Below are 19,221 nucleotides of genomic sequence, written 5' to 3'. Positions count from 1 at the left end.
GTCAGGAAGCATTGATTTGCTCTACTTCTCCACTGCCTGCTCCATCTCTGATCTGGCAGTCCATTTTGGAACCCTTGGATCCGAGTTTGCCAAGACCATGTGGGTCAGATCCGGGAATATTTTGATCCTCTGATCTGAAGATTTCTCTGAGTGTTCCAGCTTCAATAAGCTTGGAGCCTGATGACTCTCAGAACTGTCGTCCCTGCAGGATCTGAAGTGTTGGAGTCAACTCCAAAGTTGTTGGAGCTGTCTCTGCCCCTTTGAGCCTTAGTATTCAACAGCTCGGCTCTGACTTCCACCTTGGGTGGAATTCCTTCAGGGCAGATGGAGCCGATGGTTCAGAAGCGTGGCTTCATGGCTCTTATCGGCTTCCTTCTCCTTGGGACATTCTGCTTTTGAGGTGGTAGAGTGAGTTTTCTCTGCATCGGCAGGATGGACGGTCTCTTCTACTGCAGATTTCCCATCAGGATCTTGTGCATCTCTGTGCCATGAGCCTCAACATTTAACTGCATGGGGACAGTCAGCCCAAACTCTCCAGGCTACCCAGCAGGGTGTCAGCATCTCTTCTGATACTTCTCCAGAGCATCCCACCACACCTCAGAAGTACCGCAGAAGAGAAAGTGCATAAGGAGGCATTTGGATTCCCTACAGGAATCTCACTAAAGATACTGGTTTCAACGAAGGGGAAAGATCCACAAGATTACCACCTGAAGATGTCTCATTTGGAGACATCCTAGAAATCCTTAAACAAAGGGGTGGTTGGTCCTCCGACAGTCCTTCTCTGGAGGAATCTGCATTCTGTAGGCATTTGGATCTGGGCAGTCTACCTCCTGGGTGACTTCGCCCACCGATGAGCTCGCTGATTTGATCTCTAAGCAGGTGTGGAAGGAGCCTGACTCAGTTGAACCTATCCCCAAGACACCGGATTGGATTCTAGCACCACCTGCAGAAAGATAGTTTTGGAGTAAGGGAGTAGCTGCAGATGCTATGGTTGTGGCGGTGGCCACTAAGAAGGAAGTTGTTGAACAGAGTTCCACTGTCCATTCCCCTAACAGAGAGTCTAGTGCTTTGGACAGGTTTGGGGAGCATGTCTGTGCTTCAGCGACTTTTGCCCTCAGATCGCTTAACTACTTGGCACACTTGACAAGACTCCAGAGGGACTTAATTAAAGAACTCTCAAAATCTCTTTCTGGGATCAGTACTGCTGAGACTCAGGCTTCAGTGGTCTCACAGTTGGCAACTGTTCAGTCCATTTCAAATTTGTCCATGAGGCTTAACTCATGCAGCTGAGTGTACCTCATGGACAGCGGGTTCAAGCATTTCCATTAGGAGATATGCCAGGATGCTTGTGTAACTTGGCTGAGCCCTTCAAGTCCTCTTATATCAATGCTGCTTTTGATGGGACCTGTTTATTTGGCCCCAAAGTGAAGTACACACTCTCCAGGTATGAGTAGGATGGAAAAACTGTCTGTGCAGTGGGAGTATGTTTTTCAACCCCTCCCCCAACGGTCCTTCTTTAGAAACCAATGGGGAGGATGAGAAATGTAGTGCAAAAAAATCCCAGTGTCCTTTCCAAGATCCACATGGAGATAGTTCCCCCAGAGACAGAGAGGGGAGCTCAAATGGAAGACGCTGCCCATACGGCAGAGGTGACCCGCAAACCAAGGGTCTAGAGATTCTTTTTCTGACGGACCCTGTGAGCACTTCTAAAAGGAGGCCCAGTTCCCCACTGGAGGCAATTGGGGGTCATTTATCTCTGCACCAGAGAGCCTGGCTAGACACCACAAAATACTTTTGGGTGCAGAAGATTATTTCCAGAGGTTATATAATTCCCTTTTCCCTTCCACCTCCATTCTCATGCAAATTTCCTGATGTTCCACCCAGTCACAGGAAAACAGCAGCACTAGAAATACAAAAGCTGTTAGAAAAAAGTCCTCCAAGAGGTCCCACCAGTCCAGCTAGAATCTGGAACTTACTCAAGATTCTCCTTCGTGCCAAAGAAAACGGGACAACTTGAGACAATCTTGAATCTCAGCAACTTGAACAAATCAGTTCAACTCACAAAGTTTCTGATGGTCATGGCTCAGTCCATTTTACTGGTTTTGGGAAAGTATGACTGGATGCGCTTGATAGACCTACAAGAAACATATTGTCTCATAAAAATGAACAGACAGTCCTGAAGGTACTTTTGCTTCTGGCTGGGTCATTATCAATTCAAAACCTTGCCCTTTGGTCTCACCACAGCCCCCAGGGTGTTCACCAAATGCATGGCAGTGGTAGCAGCTCACTTTAGACTCCTGGGATTCTGGCTGTTTCTGTATCTAGATGACTGGCTCATTACCACACCGACCAAGCTTCTACTCATAAAGAGTGAGAGATCAGGTACTCAAAACTTGCTTCTGTCTCTAATTGCCATAAATTACAGCAAGTTTCAGTTAGAACCTTCGCAGATACTGGAGTTTATAGGAACAGTTTTCAACGTGGCATCAGTAACAGCTTCTCTTTCTCTTACAAGAGTATAAGACTGTCTGATTCCAGGTCAAGAAGGTAATTCACAGTACAGCAGTTAAAGCATGATTAATCCTACATGCCCTAGGATCAGTGTCAGTGGCCATAATTTTAGCTCCTCTAGCAAGAGTCCACATGAGGATTCTTCAGTGGATGCTTGCAACTCAGTGGTTGATTCCTTATCCACACATCAGTCTAAATCAAAATCAATCAAGCATGCAAAAGGTATCTGGTGGTGGATTCAATCAGATCAAGTTCTTCAAGGCCAGCCTTTCATTCTCCCTCAGCCAGAGTGACCACTGACATATCCCAGATTGGGTAGGGAATAGGGGCATTTCCTGGGAAAAATATTCCAAGGCACTTGGTCCCCCAAAGAGGCCACCACGCATATCAACGTTCTAGAAATGAGAACAGTGCTCTTGGTGTTGCATGCATTTCAAGACTCTCTTCCTTCCGGAATGATTGCGATTAAGATGGACAGTATGTCGGTAGTCTGGGACATAAACAAGGAGGAACCAGTTCTTACCCCTTGTGTTGAGAAGCCCTCAGAGTGTGGGAGTGGGTGATCTCTTCCAACTGCTTTCTGATAGCAATCCACATCCCAGGGAAGTCCACCATGATATCAGACAAGCTGAGCAGGTCACTTCTACTACCTCATGAGTGGTCCCTCAATAACAAAGTGGCAGAAATGATTTTCTGTCAGTGGGGCCAGCCTTGCTGTGATCTTTTGCTTCTCCCTTAAACAAGTACAGCAGCATCTTTGAAACTTACCCCCCCACCCCCCCACCGGGGGAAATCACAGGGTGATGCTGTGCTCCATGATTGGCCCCCAGTCACCTTTATGCTTATCCGTGACTCCCGTGATCCCCAGATTTCTGCAGAAATCTGCCGGTTGAAGAGCAGAGTAATCCTCATTGCACCTTACTGGCCTCACCAGATTTGGTTTCCCTTTTCTTTGGCATCATCCGACTAGATTGACTTACCAGCTTTGGATTTTGGATCTGATTACAGACCTTCTCTCTTACCTGATGGGTATGATTCATCCAGATATCTTAGACCTAAAGCTGATAATCCTAAGGCAAATACTCCACCAGGCAGCAATGATACCAATGTAGTCTAACTGAACTTTTATTTAGCGCTTTCGTCAGGTAAAATGACTTCTTCAGAATACAGCCTATTTAAAAACCACAGTTTAAATAATACCCCTTGACCAATCACTGCAATATTCATTACATCATTTCCCCCATTTTATATCATTAATATTAATGCATACAACATTGTATTAAAATATACATATAAAAACGATTCAAAAGTTTTAAATTGTTAAAACATTAATACATATAAATATCCGCCTGTAAAATTTATAAATCCATGTGTAATTCAAAACATGAACATAGATTTGAATTTTAACAAAGGGCACAAGGAAATCTTGTCATTTAACCCTGGGGCCTGGTAAGCATTTAATTTTATTTGCCACGTTAATTCCAAAAATTCCAAAAAATCCTGTACTGGTCGTCCCCCCCGTGGCCCCAACTCAGTCTGTTCTACCACAAAGAATCTAAACCCATGCTAAGGGGTTACTATTGATATGTTTGTTGGTCCTCCGACAATCCTTCTCTGGAGGAATCTGTATTCTGGAGGCATTTGGATCTGGGCAGTTTACCTCCTGAGCGTGTCTGCCCACCGATGAGCTCGCTGATTTGATCTCTAAGCAGGTGTGGAAGGAGCCTGACTCTGAACCTAACACCGGACTGGATTCTGGAAACACCTGCAGAAAGATAGTTTTGGAGTAAGGGAGTAGCTGTTGATGCTATGGTTGTGGCGGTGGCCACTAAGAAGGAAGTTGTGGAACAGAGTTCCACTGTCCATTCCCCTAACAGAGAGTCTAGTGCTTTGGACAGATTTGGGAAGCATGTCTGTGCTTCAGTGACTTTTGCCCTCAGATTGCTTAACTACCTGGCACACTTGACAAGACTCCAGAGGGACTTGATTAAAGAACTCTCAAAATCTCTTTCTGGGATCAGTACTGCTGAGACTCGGGCTTCAGTGGTCTCACAGTTGGCAACCCTTCAATCCATTTCAAAGTCGTCCATGAGGCTTAACTCTCATGCAGCTGAGTTTACCTCAAGGACAGCGGGTTCAAGCATTTCCATTAGGAGATATGCCAGGATGCTTGTGTAACTTGGCTGAGCCCTTCAAGTCCTCTTTCATCAATGCTGCTTTTGATGGGACCTGTTTATTTGGCCCCAAAGTGAAGTACACACTCTCCAGGTACGAGTAGGATGGAAAGACTGTCTGTGCAGTGGGCATATGTTTTTCGACCCCTCCTCCCAAAGGTCCTTCTTTAGAAACCAATGGGGATGATGAAAAATGTGGTGCAAAAAATCCCAGTGTCCTTTCCAAGATCCAAATGGAGATAGCTCCCCCAGAGGCAGAGAGGGGAGCTCAAATGGAAGACACTGCCCATACGGCAGAGGTGACCCGCAAACCAAGGGTCTAGAGATTCTTTTTCTGACAGACCCTATCAGCACTTCTAAAAGGAGGCCCAATTGTTCCCCACTGGAGGCAATTGGGGGCCATTTATCTCTGCACCAGAGAGCCTGGCTAAACACCACAAAATACTTTTGGGTGCAGAAGATTATTTCCAGAGGTTATATAATTCCCTTTTCCCTTCCACCTCCATTCTCATGCAAATTTCCCTATGTTCCACCCAGCCACAGGAAAACAGCAGCACTAGAAATACAAAAGCTGTTAGAAAAAAGTCCTCCAAGAGGTCCCACCAGTCCAGCTAGAATCTGGAACTTACTCCAGATTCGTCTTGGTGCCAAAGAAAGCGGGGGACAACTTGAACAAATCAGTTCAACTCTCAAAGTTTCTGATGGTCATGGTTCAGTCCATTTTACTGGTTTTGGGAAAGGATGACTGGATGCGCTTGATAGACCTTCAAGAAACATACTGTTTCGTAAAAATGAACAGACAGTCCTGAAGGTACTTTTGCTTCTAGCTGGGTCATTATCATTTCAAAACCTTGCCCTTTGGTCTCACCACAGTCCCCAGGGTGTTCACCAAATGCATGGCAGTGGTAGCAGCTCACTTGAGACTGCTGGGATTCTGGCTGTTTCTCTGTCTAGATGACTGGCTCATTACCACACCGACCAGGCTTCTACTCATAAAGAGTGAGAGATCAGGTACTCAAAACTTGCTTCTGTCTCTAATTTCCATAAATTACAGCAAATTTTAGTTAGAACTTTCTCAGATACTGGAGTTTACAGGAACAGTTTTCAACGTGGCATCAGTAACAGCTTCTCTTTCTCTTGCAAGAGTACAGACTATCGGATTCCAGGTCAAGAAGATAATTCACAGTACAGTAGTTAAAGCATGATTAATCCTACATGCCCTAGGGTCAGTGTCAGTGGCCATAATTTTAGCTCCTCTAGCGAGAGTCCACATGAGGATTCTTCAGTGGATGCTTGCAACTCAGTGGTTGATTCCTTATCCACACGTCAGTCTAAATAAAAATCCGTCAAGCATGCAAAAGGTATCTGGTGGTGGATTCAATCAGATCAAGTTCTTCAAGGCTAGCCTTTCATTCTCCCTTAGCCAGAGTGACCACTGACGTATCCCAGATTGGGTAGGGAATTGGGGCATTTCCTGGGAAAAATAGTCCAAGGCACTTGGTCCCCCAAAGAGGCCAACACGCATATCAACGTTATAGAAATGAGAACAGTGCTCTTAGTGTTGCAGGCATTTCAGGACTCTCTTCCTTCCGGAATGATTGCGATTCAGATGGACAGTATGTCGGTAGTCTGGGACATAAACAAGGAGGAACCAGTCCTTACCCCTTGCATTGAGAAGCCCTCAGAGTGTGGGAGTGGGAGATCTCTTCCACGACTTTCTGATAGCAATCCACATCCCAGGGAAGTCCACCATGATATCAGACAAGCTGAGCAGGTCACTTCTACTACCTCATGAGTGGTCCCTCAATAACGAAGTGGCAGAAATGATTTTCTGTCAGTGGGGCCATCCTTGCTGTGATCTTTTGCCTCTCCCTTAAACACGTGCAGCAGCATCTTTGCCCTTATCCCCCCTCCCCACCGGGGGAAATCACAGGGTGATGCTGTGCTCCATGATTGGCCCCCAGTCACCTTTATGCTTATCCCTGACTCCCTTGATCTCCAGATTTCTGCAGAAATCTGCCAGGTTGAAGAGCAGAGTAATCCTCATTGCACCTTACTGGCCTCAACAGATTTGGTTTCCCTTTCTTTGGCGTCATCCGACTAGATTGACTTACCAGCTTTGGATTTTGGATCTGATTACAGACCACCTCTCTTACCTGATGGGGATGATTCATCCAGATATCTTAGACCTAAAGCTGACAATGTGGTTTCTCCACTCCGTTTAATAGCCAGATAACCTTATGCTCTCTTCCCCTGTCCTTCATATACTTTTATCTTCCCATAAAGCTTCTGTGAGGAAATTTTACAGAAGTAAATGAGAGGCTTGTTTTTTGGGCGCATCAGAAACGTATTGACCCTTTTTCAGCCCCTGTACATTGTGTTCTTGAATTTTTGGCAACTATTTTTTAACGAAGGCTCCAGCTCCTCAACATTACAGTTCAGTTGGTAACAATATCTTCTATTTTGGTTTTGAGAATTCCTCCCTGGCTTCATTTAAGCTTTGTAAGATGTTCTTGAGAGGCACTGTTACATTAAAACCATCTTGTAAAGACCATACTGCACCATGGAACTTGAATTTAATACAGCTGGACTTAACTCATTCTCTCTTTGAATCAGCAGCAAAGTGTGATCTTAAATTTCTGACCTGGAAAACTATCTTTTTAGTGGCCATTACCTCTGCTAGAAGAATTACTGAACTTCAAGCATTGTCATCCAAACCTCCCTACTTGATTTTTCATAGGTATAGAGTTACATTATGAACCAACCCTTCTTTCCTACCTAAGGTGGTGGTGGTGTCACAATCCAACATCAACCAGTCTATTAATCTGCCGGTGTTCTTTACAAATATTGAAAATAAGGGAGGAATATATGTTGCACTTGTTCGATGTTCATAGACAGTTATGTTTCTACTTGCATAGGACAAAATAATTTAGAACATCTGGTCAACTATTTGTCAGCTTTGCAGATATAAAAATAAGATAAATCAGTTACAAAAGTAAACTTTGCAAGATCGCTTACAAATGTATATTTTTGTTTGCAATAAATTGGCTATTTCATTACCAAAACCTTTAAGAGCCCACTCGACTAGATCCATGGCAACTTCATCAGTGTTTTTATCCAGACATTCCATGGATGATATTTGCAGCTGCAACTTGGGCTAATCCTCATACCTTTATTACTGATTACAAACTAGATCTGGTCTCAAGGGGAAGAGCAGCCTTTGGTTCAGCTGTGCCCAGGAATATCCTTCCTTAGAGTCTACCTGGGATTTCACGTAGCTGGGGACTTTGACCCAACTGTTGAGGAATGAATGAAAATTGACAACATCAAATAAAGAAGTTAGATACTCACCATAATGTTCCATCTCTGTTGTCTATTTTCACTCTTCCTCAGCTCCCTTCCCACCAACTCTCAACCATTCAACAATGATTTTTGGAAGAATGAGAGTTTTAAAGGACTCCTCTGGTCCTTCTGTTAAGCTCCAAATAATGGCTTTCTATAACCAGAAGTCAGTTGTAATATTTCTTACTTATTCTGATCTGACAAACATGGTCTGAGGTATGGTAGGGGCTGGTGCATTGTAGGTAAGGGAGAATCTCTAGAGCTGTATGGTCACCACAAGCTATGGTAATGGCCGAGATGGACCGAGGATCGTATCCGAACCCAACTGTTGAGGAAGAATGAAAATAGACAATGCAGATGGGACGTTATGGTGAGTACCTAACTTCTTTTTATCAACCATGAGGTGGATAAGCTAATAACACCAAATGGGATATGTTAATTCAATCACCAAAAGGGAAATTGGCTAGGCTTAAAATGGCCCCCAGTGGCATCTAGCTTCGTACTTACCTATGGACCTATGAACCTATAATAATAAAAAAACTCTTCTGTGAAATTTATGTGCAACTGTACAAAATTTGTCTATATATTGATGTCCGTCTTTTTTTGAAGTGTTTAGCATAGTAGACACACTTAATTTAAAGTGTTTAGATATTCTTTCCATTGCTGCAGTAGCCTTTAGGCTGTCTGACTTTTGTCCTGCTCAAGACACAACAGTTGTCCATCTTCCAAAAGAACTGGCTGCCAGCCACACAAAAGAACTCCCAAACGTCATTGTGGTCACTCCCTTTTGGCCCAGGCAACATTGAGTTTTCCCTTCTTATGGAATTGGCAAAGGGAAGTTACCACAAGCTTCTTCTCAAAGTGGACCTACTCGTACGTGACAGGGGAGTTTAATGCATACACTCCCATCACAAACATTTTCAGTTAACTGCCTGGATGATTCAACTCATTCATTTTAGACCCCCTTTTTCAGAGGAGTTGCATCAGGTATTAAAGGAGGCAAAACAAATGCTAGTCGTAAATCTTATATTGGCAAGTGGAAAAGATGTTTTAATTAAGGCCCTGGTTATTGACTATGCACCATCAGGGATTATTACCACTGGTGCTCAAATATTTGTGTGAGTTACTAGCCTCTGGCCTCTCTTACTCCTCTATCTAGGTACATCTTGCTGCCATTTTATCATGTCTGCCCATGTATCCTCCACTTCTTTCTATGTTTTTAGTAAAACAGTTTCTTAAGGGGGGTTTACACTTTGAGACCTCCATGTGAACAGTTTGTTCAGTCCTGTGATCTTAACTTTGTGTTGGAAATGTTAAGTATGCTTGCATTTGAACCTGCACATCAAGCAGACTTAAAATTCATTACGTGCAAAATTGTTTGCTTATTTCTGTTGACATTTCCAAGAAGAGAGCATCTGAGTTGCAAGCTGTCATGGTGTGTGAACCCTGTCTGGTGGTGTTCTGATGAAAACCATTATCAAAATGAATGAAAACCCTTTTGTGATGCATATATTCCTGCTAGGCAGTTTTTTTAGTGGTGGTTGTTCTTGGTACCAGCTGTGTTTCTTTTTCTTAGTTATGCACAAATTATTCTGCATTCTGATTGTGGCAGTTTTTGCATTTTTTATAGTTTTACATTGCCATGTTCTTTTGCAGGAATTTACTGATCTGTTTTGAGTTTGGTGTTTTCCATTCCCTTGATAATTATGTGAGTTTCAAGTAGTGTTCTGGAGTTTCACTTTGTTTAATTGAAGATGTTTTAGTCTTGACTTATGGATATTTTTGAAATGCTGCTTACTAGCAACCACCTCTCCTTTTTCTTCTGCAGGTGGCTACTACCCAGTGAAGATTGGGGACTTGTTTAATGGAAGATACCATGTGGTTCGCAAGTTGGGATGGGGGCACTTCTCCACAGTGTGGCTTTGCTGGGATATACAGTAAGAAAAGAACAGTTTTCAGTCATCTTACTTTCCATTAGGGAATAATAATTCACAAGTACTTAGAAACTTTAATCTGTACTTCACCGAAGCATGTTTTTCTTTTTAACAGTTGACAGATTGTGGTTATATAAATGCTGAAAGATAGTTACTGAAATATATGATTAATTTTTTGGGAGGCTATGGAATTCAGTCTGAGCACATTGACTGTGCAGTTCCTTTAACTGAAATAATAAAGCTCTAAAATTAACAACATTTCCCCCAAAATGTTATTCTGAAATGTTAAGGTCATGCTTTCATTACTGTTGTATTGCTGGAAGTTTGTGTTAAATCTTGATAAATCTTTTTTTAATCAATATTTATTACATAGATTCAGGGCGGCCACGGTGGTGCAGTGGTTAGCATTGTCGCCTCACAGCAAGAGGTTCTCCGGTTCGATCCTCTGTGCGGAGTCTGCATGTACTCCCTGTGGTCGCGTGGGTTTCCTCCGGGTGCTCCGGTTTCCTCCCACATCCCAAAGACATGCTGCAGGTGGATTGGACACTCCAAATTGGCCCTAGGTGTGCGTATGAGTGTGCCTTCTGTGGAAGGTTGGGCGCCGGGCTGGCAACTCGACACTGTAAAACTCCACTGCCAATCAATGTGCGGACAAGGTGATCCGCTGTGGCGACCCCTAACCGGGAAAAGCCAAAAGAAGAAGAAGATTACATAGATTCAGGTTCTGAGGGGGTTTTTTTGTACATTTGGTAGTCCACTGAACAGAAGTGTTCTTTTTCAAGGGCAACACAGGAAAACTGTTTAGGCTAATTTGTTTGGGTAGAGTCACACAGTAGGGAAATAGAAATAGAGAGAATCAAACCCTGTACCTTTGATTACAGAAAGTATTAACATCTTGGAGCCTTAATCTTCTGTGCTAACAGTTATGTTAAATTTAATAAAGCTGTTGCAGGAGGTAGCTTCATCAGTATTGTCTTTGAATATTTGTAGAACAACCTGTAGTGTTAGAAAGGCACACCCTGGTTTTCATCTTTCCCTATACATTGCTGTATACCTACACACATGCCTTATTGGACAAATAAGAGAAAATATTTTTGTGCCTGAAATAGTAGGTTTAATCTTTATTGGTTTTCATGCATACATACATTTTTGATTAATCCACTGTCTTGTCACTTGTCTGTCAGCAGATACTGTTCAGGTAAACATATGCAAAGAGAGATGTTCTTCGTGTTTCACTGTTGCAGTCATTACATTTGGGTAATCTGCTGGCAGGTTGCCCTCAGTCGGCCTAAATAACAAAGTCTTGGGTCCTGCATCTGTTGCTGTCTCCTCTTCCATGACGTTAGGGGTATAAAACATGCAGCTGAACGCCATTTTAATCCAGTCTTTCTTGACGCACGGTGCCCGAAGCAGAAGCAGTTCGCAAGTGCTGGTTGTCCGACTCCTGAAATTTTCGTTTTCGAGTTTCAGAACCGAAGTCTTTAAACTAAAGCTAAGTACCCCGTTGGGGAAACTTTTTCTTGCTCCTTACCGATGTCAGTAAAAGTTAATAATTGTATTACTTGTGGGAAGCAAATACCTCATAAGGATTTTCATTTGTACTGTATTTCCTTGCCTAGGCCCCGACCACAATGTGCCTTGCTGTCGGTTTTGTTCTAAATTTAACCAACACACTGTTAAGCATCGGTATATTTTTGCTTCTAAATACTTTGGTTCAAGATTTAACTATCCTGAAATGTTGTCGGTTAGCAGTCCGACTACCGGAATTCACAAAAAAATGCAAAGAAAAAGACAGAGACAGACCATCGAGGTCCAAAACCGATGACAAAGCTTCTCCTAAGCCAGTCGTCGGTACTCAGTGATGTGCTTTCACAGCTCCTGATGCTCACTACTTTTGAGTCGTAGGCCTCTACCGAGACCCATTCGGAGGGAACCCGTGGATGTCTCTCCCTTGGATGGGTCCGGAGCTGCTGAGCAGGCATCGGCTTCTGAGGGTGTTTTCAGGCCTAAAGATTTGTATATTAAACTGACGCCATCATCAAAAACAAGGCCAAAACCAACTACTATGTCTAAGAAACCGATGCATGAGCCACGTGCTCAGGCCCCTATGCCTAAAAAACAAATTATCAAAATGGCCGAAGATTTAATTACCTTGATCAGGGGTTCCCAGCCCTCTCCTTCTAAGAGGCCTAGGCAAGTCGCTGATTATGAATCTTCAGATCAGGTTTCCATTTCTTCTGATTCTTCTTCTGATCAGGAATTTTCTATCCCCCCTTATGAGGACTCTGATGCAGAAGAATCCATCCCTTCTGCTTCTCCTCCTGAAGATTTTTCTTTTGGAGAGACTTTGTATACCTTAAGGGAACATTTTCATTGGGAGAGTCAGGACTTTTCAGAATCCAAAAAGAGGCTTAGGGATTTTCTTTTTCTTTCTCAGCATAGGCCTTTGGCTATACCTCCTGTTTTAGACATTGTTGATGATGTTTTCTCAGAATCCAGCATGGCTTCTGATTCCCTGCCTCCTGCTCCTAGTAAGCCAGGCAGATATTACAGGGTTCCTGACTCCCACAAGTTTCTTTTCAAAAACCCTACTGCTGACTCTGAAACTATTTCTCATGGTCCCAAGGGTGTTAAGGCTTCTACTGCTAAAAATCCTACCCCTTCTGATAGAGACTCCAGGGCACTGGATAGATGGGGTAAGAAGGTTTATATGTCTGCAACCCTGGCAATCAGGGCTTTAAACTGCCAATTTCATATGCTTAAATATCAACAGCATGTCATGGGCTTACTGAAACAGAAAATTATGTTGATTTCTGATTGTGTGGAAAACAGTTACAGGATTTATTGCATTCAGCTGAACAAGTTGGAAAGCATACTTTGCAGTGTGGTTTTGATTCCTTGAAGGCCTCTTGCAGGGTCGCCGTAACTGGATCTGTGATAAGAAGGCATGCTTGGCTCAAGGAGCAAAATCTGCCTGATCATGTTAAAGCTAGATTGTTGGATGCTCCTTTACAGCAGGACAGTCTGTTTGGTAATAAGGCAGATGAAGTTTTAAAAAAGATGGAAGACAAAGCTAAATCTATGCAAACTGTAAAAGATTTCTTGCAAGTGCAGCCACCCAGGTTCAGTAGGCACTGGCCTACTAAGAATTGGTCCTTTCCAGTACCCAACAGAGCCACTCAGGCCAAACCCAGACACTCCAAAGGCTCCAGGTTTCAGTCACAAGGATCTTAAAGGACAAAACAATGGGGTGCCTCCACCTCCAAATCAGAAAGTAGCAAAGCACCACCCTTCGGTAAACAGTCTCAATGACTTTCCTCTGCCATTTCCAAGCACTTATCTTTTGGCAGCCCCCTTGGGGGGGAAAACAAGCACTTCATGCTCAAAATTGGCATTTAATTACCCAGGACAATTGGGTCTTAAATATAGTATCCCAGGGGTACAGATTTAATTTCCACATGTTGACAATTCCAAATGGATGGCCAGATCTGCCCTCTAATCAATGGGCAGAGGCCCCAGAAACAAGTCATGTACCTCATGGATATGGGGGCTATTCAACCAGTACCAGAAAAGGAAAAAGGACAAGGTTTTTATTCAAGACTTTTCCTGGTACCAAGAAAAGACAAATCATGGCGTCCAATTCTGGACTTATCTATTCTAAATACTTTCCTGGACATTCCAAAGTTCAAGATGCTGACTCTACAACAGCTATTGCCTATGCTAGGCAAGAATGCCTGGTTGGTAACTCTAGACTTAAAAGAGGCTTACCTGCATATCCCAGTCAGGGAATCTTGCAGAAGATACCTCCGCTTCACAGCAGGCTATTTGCATTACCAGTTCTCTGCACTGCCCTTTGGCTTATCTACTGCGCCCAGGGTCTTCACAAAGTGACTGGCACCAGTAATTGCAATTTGCGGACAAACATTCAAATTTATCCTTATCTGGATGATTGTCTAATTCAGGCAGAGGACAAGGACACTCTTCTACAACATCTGGTGTTTGTAAAAAGGCTTCTAACATGCCTAGGGTACACCATAAACGAAAATAAATCATAACTGGTGCCCTCTCAAATAATTACATTCCTGGGTGCAAGCTTGAATACAACTGACCAGATGGCTTACCTCACGCCAGTCAAATTCAGTTAACAACATACTTCAAACAAGTGGCCACAAAAACCCAGCTATCTGCAAGACAAATTCTGCAGGCTTTGGGGTTCATGGAATCCTGCATTCTACTAATTCCATATGCAAGACTGCATATGAGGAAACTTCAATGGTACCTAAAAAGCTTATGGAGTCAACATTGTCATAGCCTGGAAACAATGATTCCTCTCATTCCTTGCCTGCAACAGGAGTTCCTTTGGTGGGCAGAGGCCTGTCACCAAAACAAGGGACTGTCATTCATTCTACCCTCTGCCACCCAAACCCTGACTACAGACTCATCAGACTATGCTTGGGGGCCCATCTGGCAGAGAGATGCATTCAGGGCGAATGGAGCCCAAATCAAATGTACCTACATATCAACCAGAAAGAAATGCTAGCTGTACAGAATGCTCTGACAGCCTTCAAGGACTTCCTTCATCCAGGACAACTACTGATAGACGGACAACACCACAGTCATGTGGTACATAAACAAGCAGGGAGGTACCCACTCCTACCCCCTTTGCAGACTAGCCATGGCCTTATGGAACACAGCCTTGACTTACCAAATACATCTACAAGCTCAATTCCTGCCAGGAAAGCAAAGTACTCTGGCAGACGACCTAAGCAGAAATCTTATGGACCCACACAAATGGAAACTGGATCCACAAATCTTCAGCATGTTGATATGAAAATGGGGGAGCCCAGACATAGATCTTTTTGCCTCTCACCAAAACTACCAGCTAGACAAATTCTGCACAAGAACTCATTGCAAAAAAGCTTGGAAAGTGGATGCTCTGTCCTTCAGCTGGAAAAACCTATCAGTCTATGCCTTTCCCCCTCTGCCTCTGCTGTCCAAGGTGTTACTAAAAGTCAGACAGGAAAAACCAAAAATGATTCTGATTGCTCCGGACTGGCCTCGCCAACACTGGTACCCGCTTCTGAGGAATATGTCACACCTTCCTCCGTGGTACTTGCCTCAAGACACCTCATCTATTGTCGCAGCAGAACTTACAAATTCCGCACACTCAGCTCCAAACTCTGAATCTTGCAGCATGGCTAATCAACTAATTTCACCAATCACATCTCTCAGTAAACCTGTGATGGATGTCGTTTTGGAGGCTAGAAGGCCTAGTACTAGAAAATCATATGCTAATAAATGGAAGAGATTCTTTGCTTGGAACCGAACACAGGGAATAAACACAGCAATGCCCAATATTCCTCAGATTTTGCAATATTTAACTGAGATGCTTCACAACGGCCTGTCTTTTTGTTCTATAAAAATCCATGCCTCTGCCATCTCGGCTCATTACAATACAGAGCCTCCTCTCTTTTCTCATCCCCTGCTAAAGCAGTACCTCAGAGGAGCCAAAAATTTGAGACCTCCCAGGGGAGCACCGACTCCTTCATGGGACCCCAATGTTGTGCTGGGAAAACTCTCCCTACCGCCTTTTGAACCAGCTGCTACTGCAGACATAAAATTTCTTTATTGGAAGACAGCCTTTCTTTTAGCATTCACTTCAGCTAGAAGGATTTCAGAACTACAGGCTCTCATGGCAGTAGAACCTTTCATTATCTTTTATCTGGACATGGTGGCCCTCAGGACCAATCCTTCTTTTATGCCTAAGGTGGTATCCAGTGTGGCTCTTAACCAGACCATTCATCTACCAACTTTTTTCCCAAATCCGCAGAACAAGGGGGAGCGGATTCTGCATTCATTGGATGTACACAGACAACTAAGATTCTGCTTAAACAGGACAAAATCTCTAAGAAAGTCTGAGCAACTACTGGTGGCATTTGCTGCAAGGGCAGAGGGGAAAGCTATATCAAAGCAGACTATTTCAAAATGGATAAGCCATTGTATTTGTTTCGGCTACATGCACCATGGTAAGCCTGTCCCCAAGGGGATCAGATCTCATTCCACCAGGCCTGCATCTACTTCTGCAGATTTTCTCAGAGGGGTTCCTACCAGAGACATTCTAGAAGCTGCTACTTGGAGCTCAGTTCATACGTTCACAAAACATTACCATTTTAACTCTCTTTTCTAAATCTAGGGCAGGCTTTGCCACTACTGTCCTGCAGGGCCTTATAGCTGCTCCTAATGCTGTACAATTCCATCCTCCCATCCATAGCTTTGGGATTCTACCCAAATGTGATGACTGCAACAGTGAAACACGAAGAACATAATACAGTTGTGTACACTTACCATAAAATGTAGATGTTCGAGTGTATTCACTGTTGCAGTCCAGGTTACCCACCCGCCAGCCCCCTTTCTTCTCCATTATTATACCTCTTCTTTCCTTCACTATGCTCAAAAGCCTTTGAGGTGTATTTGCTTTTAGTACTTGCGTATATATATATATATATATATATATATATATATATATATATATATATATATATATATATATACTCCCCATTTGAGGGGCACCTGACATCTGGGGCAAGAAAAACTGATTAAAATGGCGTCAGCTGCATGTTTTATACCCCTGACGACCTGACATCATGGAAGAGGAGACAGCAACTGAAGCAGAACCCAAGACTTTGTTATTCAGGCCAACTGAGGGCAACCTGCCAGCAGATTACTCAAATGTAATGACTGCAACAGTGAATACACTCAAACATCTACATGTATGGTAAGTGTACACAACTGTACTTTCCTCATCTCACCCTGTTTCTCTTAAGACACTATTACGGACACCTTTGCCTGTGAGATGTACAAGTTTTTTATATTGCCACTAAAAAGAGTGGTGAGAAGATTTTGGAGGGTGTGTGTACTCACAAAATTATGAAATTGACAAATTAACATGAGAGGTTAAATAAAAACTATCTTCCCCTAATGAGGCAGGTAGATGTTAAGAAATATCAATGAAATTGCCACAAGTGAAACCTGAGCAGCAGGCTGCATTGCCTGAACAGTCTTTCTTCTTTTTTGAAGTAACACCAGTGTCGTAGGAAATTTGGAGATGGGTGAGCATCACAGGTGCAGTCATTTATTTTTGACTTGACATTGTGATTCAGTTTATAGGGTATATATATATTATATATATATATATATATATATATATATCTGTGTGTGTGTGTGTGTGTATGTATGTATATGTGTAGCAAAGGCCTATAGGAGACTTTTCATTTGTTATTTTGTCTACACCCTCATAACCTTCCTCTCAGAACACCATAGCAACTGCTGCAACAACCAGCTGTTGAAAATCTGGCTTTATCTAATGAAAGAGCAGGTTTAATGGTCTTCACCTACAACATCAGTCCCACCTAAAACAATTGTGTCTAGATTCTTGTAATACATTGATTCTCCACATCACATGGCCATTAAAGGTAGTTTCTAGTATTTTTCATAGCAGAATGTCACACAGGAAAAGTAAAGCGAATTTCTACAATTTTTGAAGATCTGTATACAAGTCAAAATCTGCTTTGTCTTTTCTTTATGTTTTAACTGTAGATGTGACATCAAAGATCCTTTTTGATGGCTCCTTTGAGCCTTTGTTAGGTGTTTTCTCTCTACCAGTTAGCACTTAGAATTTTTCTCTCTCTCCGATAAGGTCCTGTATAGACATTCACGGTTTTTCTTTTCAACATCTTTATTAAATCAGCCCATTTTAAATGGTAACATGAGTTTGTGTACATTGCCAATGGAAAAACAGTAACCAGTTGTCATTGTTGTTGTCATACAGTGTACACATAGGTTCTTAGGTTGGTACTAGGCTATCAGCCCTAGGCCCTATACAAGCCTAGCCATAACAATTCCCTGGCTATTTCTTCCCACACTATTTACTTCCCTGGACCCCTGTCTAGCTGACGTGATCCCCGGGGTGAATTTTCTTTCTCCCATCCAATCGTCAAGGTTCCTTTTGAAGAGGGCCAAAGAGGCACTCTGCTTGACATGTATGGGCAATCTATTCCAGAGTCTGGGGAGTCTCTGGGTCAGGAACCTATCCCTCCAGCATGTTTTGTTTATTGTGATGACAAGGTTTAGATCCCTGGAGTGTGTGGCTCTGAGGGATTGGGATTTTTTTAAGTGTAGCATGTCCAACAGCTCTGTGTTCGACATGGCCTTGTACATTAAGCAGAGATTGCCTCTGAGTAGACGATATGTGACAGAGTATAGCTGTAGTTTTTTAAGGCGGTCAGCGTAGGGCATCTACTTTAGGCCTGTGATTCTTTTAGTGAGGTATTTCTGCGGCCTTTCCAGTTGGTGCAGATGTCTTGAGAGGTACATGCCAAACGGGGCATTGTATTCTATAATGGGTCTAATGAGGGATGAGTACAGTGGGACAATGACCTCCTTTTTTCTGGATGAAAAGCCCTTAGTGATGAGGTGTGCCACATAGAAGGATTTCCTGACTATTGTGGCGATGTGGTTATCGAAGGTGAGACCACTGTCCACCTGTGTCCCTAAGTCTCTTATCACACTTTCGGTGTTTAGTGTACTGCCACCTATATGGTAATTCATGGGTATGTGTTTTTTCCCAAAGGGGATAACTATACATTTCTTGGCATTGAGCTTGAGCCCATGGCTCTGGCACCAAGCTTCTGTTTCTGCAAGACCCTTTTGTGGAGTATCCATATCATTTGGGGATTCAGTAATGGCTCCCAGTTTGCAGTCATCTGCGAACTTTGTTAGCCAGAGTCCCTTAGTGTTAGCTTGTACTTCAGAGAAGTAGATGCCAAACAAGAGCGGTCCCAGGACTGAACCCTGAGGCACTCCACTTGTCTGGAGCTGGATTTGGAGTCTGCTACTTTTAGTGTGGGTTCTATCAGTAAGCCAGTTAGCAACCCATTTGGTGACGTAGGGATTAATGCCCAGTTTAGTAAGTTTATCTGTGATTCCAGAGTGGGGGATGGTGTCAAAGGCCTTGACAAGGTCTAGATAGGCTGTGTGGACCACCATACCCTTGTCCATGGCTCTGGAGACTGATTCGAAGATACTTTGTGGTATCTTTTTTGCAACGGCTGAGCCTTCTGTTCCTCTGGCGTTTTCATTGTTTTTCTGCTTGTTTGAATTTTGGAGGTTCAGGAGACAAGATCGGCCCTTCACGAACCCAAACTGGGTGGGGTCCAGTGTTTGAAGGTTGCCAATATCTTTGTGTATAAGTTCCATCCATG

At 43.1% G+C, this 19,221-nt stretch overlaps 1 protein-coding gene across 1 annotated transcript in view; it reads left to right on the top strand.

The window, feature by feature from the left end:
- The window catches only part of SRPK3 (SRSF protein kinase 3), a 2,415,720-nt gene that overhangs the window by 665,264 nt on the left and 1,731,235 nt on the right, over positions 1–19,221 (top strand). Inside the window, exon 4 of the mRNA XM_044080110.1 lies at positions 9,856–9,964. Within this exon, the coding sequence (XP_043936045.1) occupies positions 9,856–9,964 (109 nt within the window). The remainder of the gene's footprint in view (positions 1–9,855; positions 9,965–19,221) is intronic.

The sequence above is a fragment of the Protopterus annectens genome, chromosome 8.part0 (genome assembly GCF_019279795.1).
Source record: "Protopterus annectens isolate FY-2018-M chromosome 8.part0, PAN1.0, whole genome shotgun sequence".
NCBI lineage: Eukaryota > Metazoa > Chordata > Ceratodontiformes > Protopteridae > Protopterus > Protopterus annectens.
Note: the sequence above shows the minus strand (reverse complement) of the source record. Positions and strands in the feature narration are given on the sequence as shown.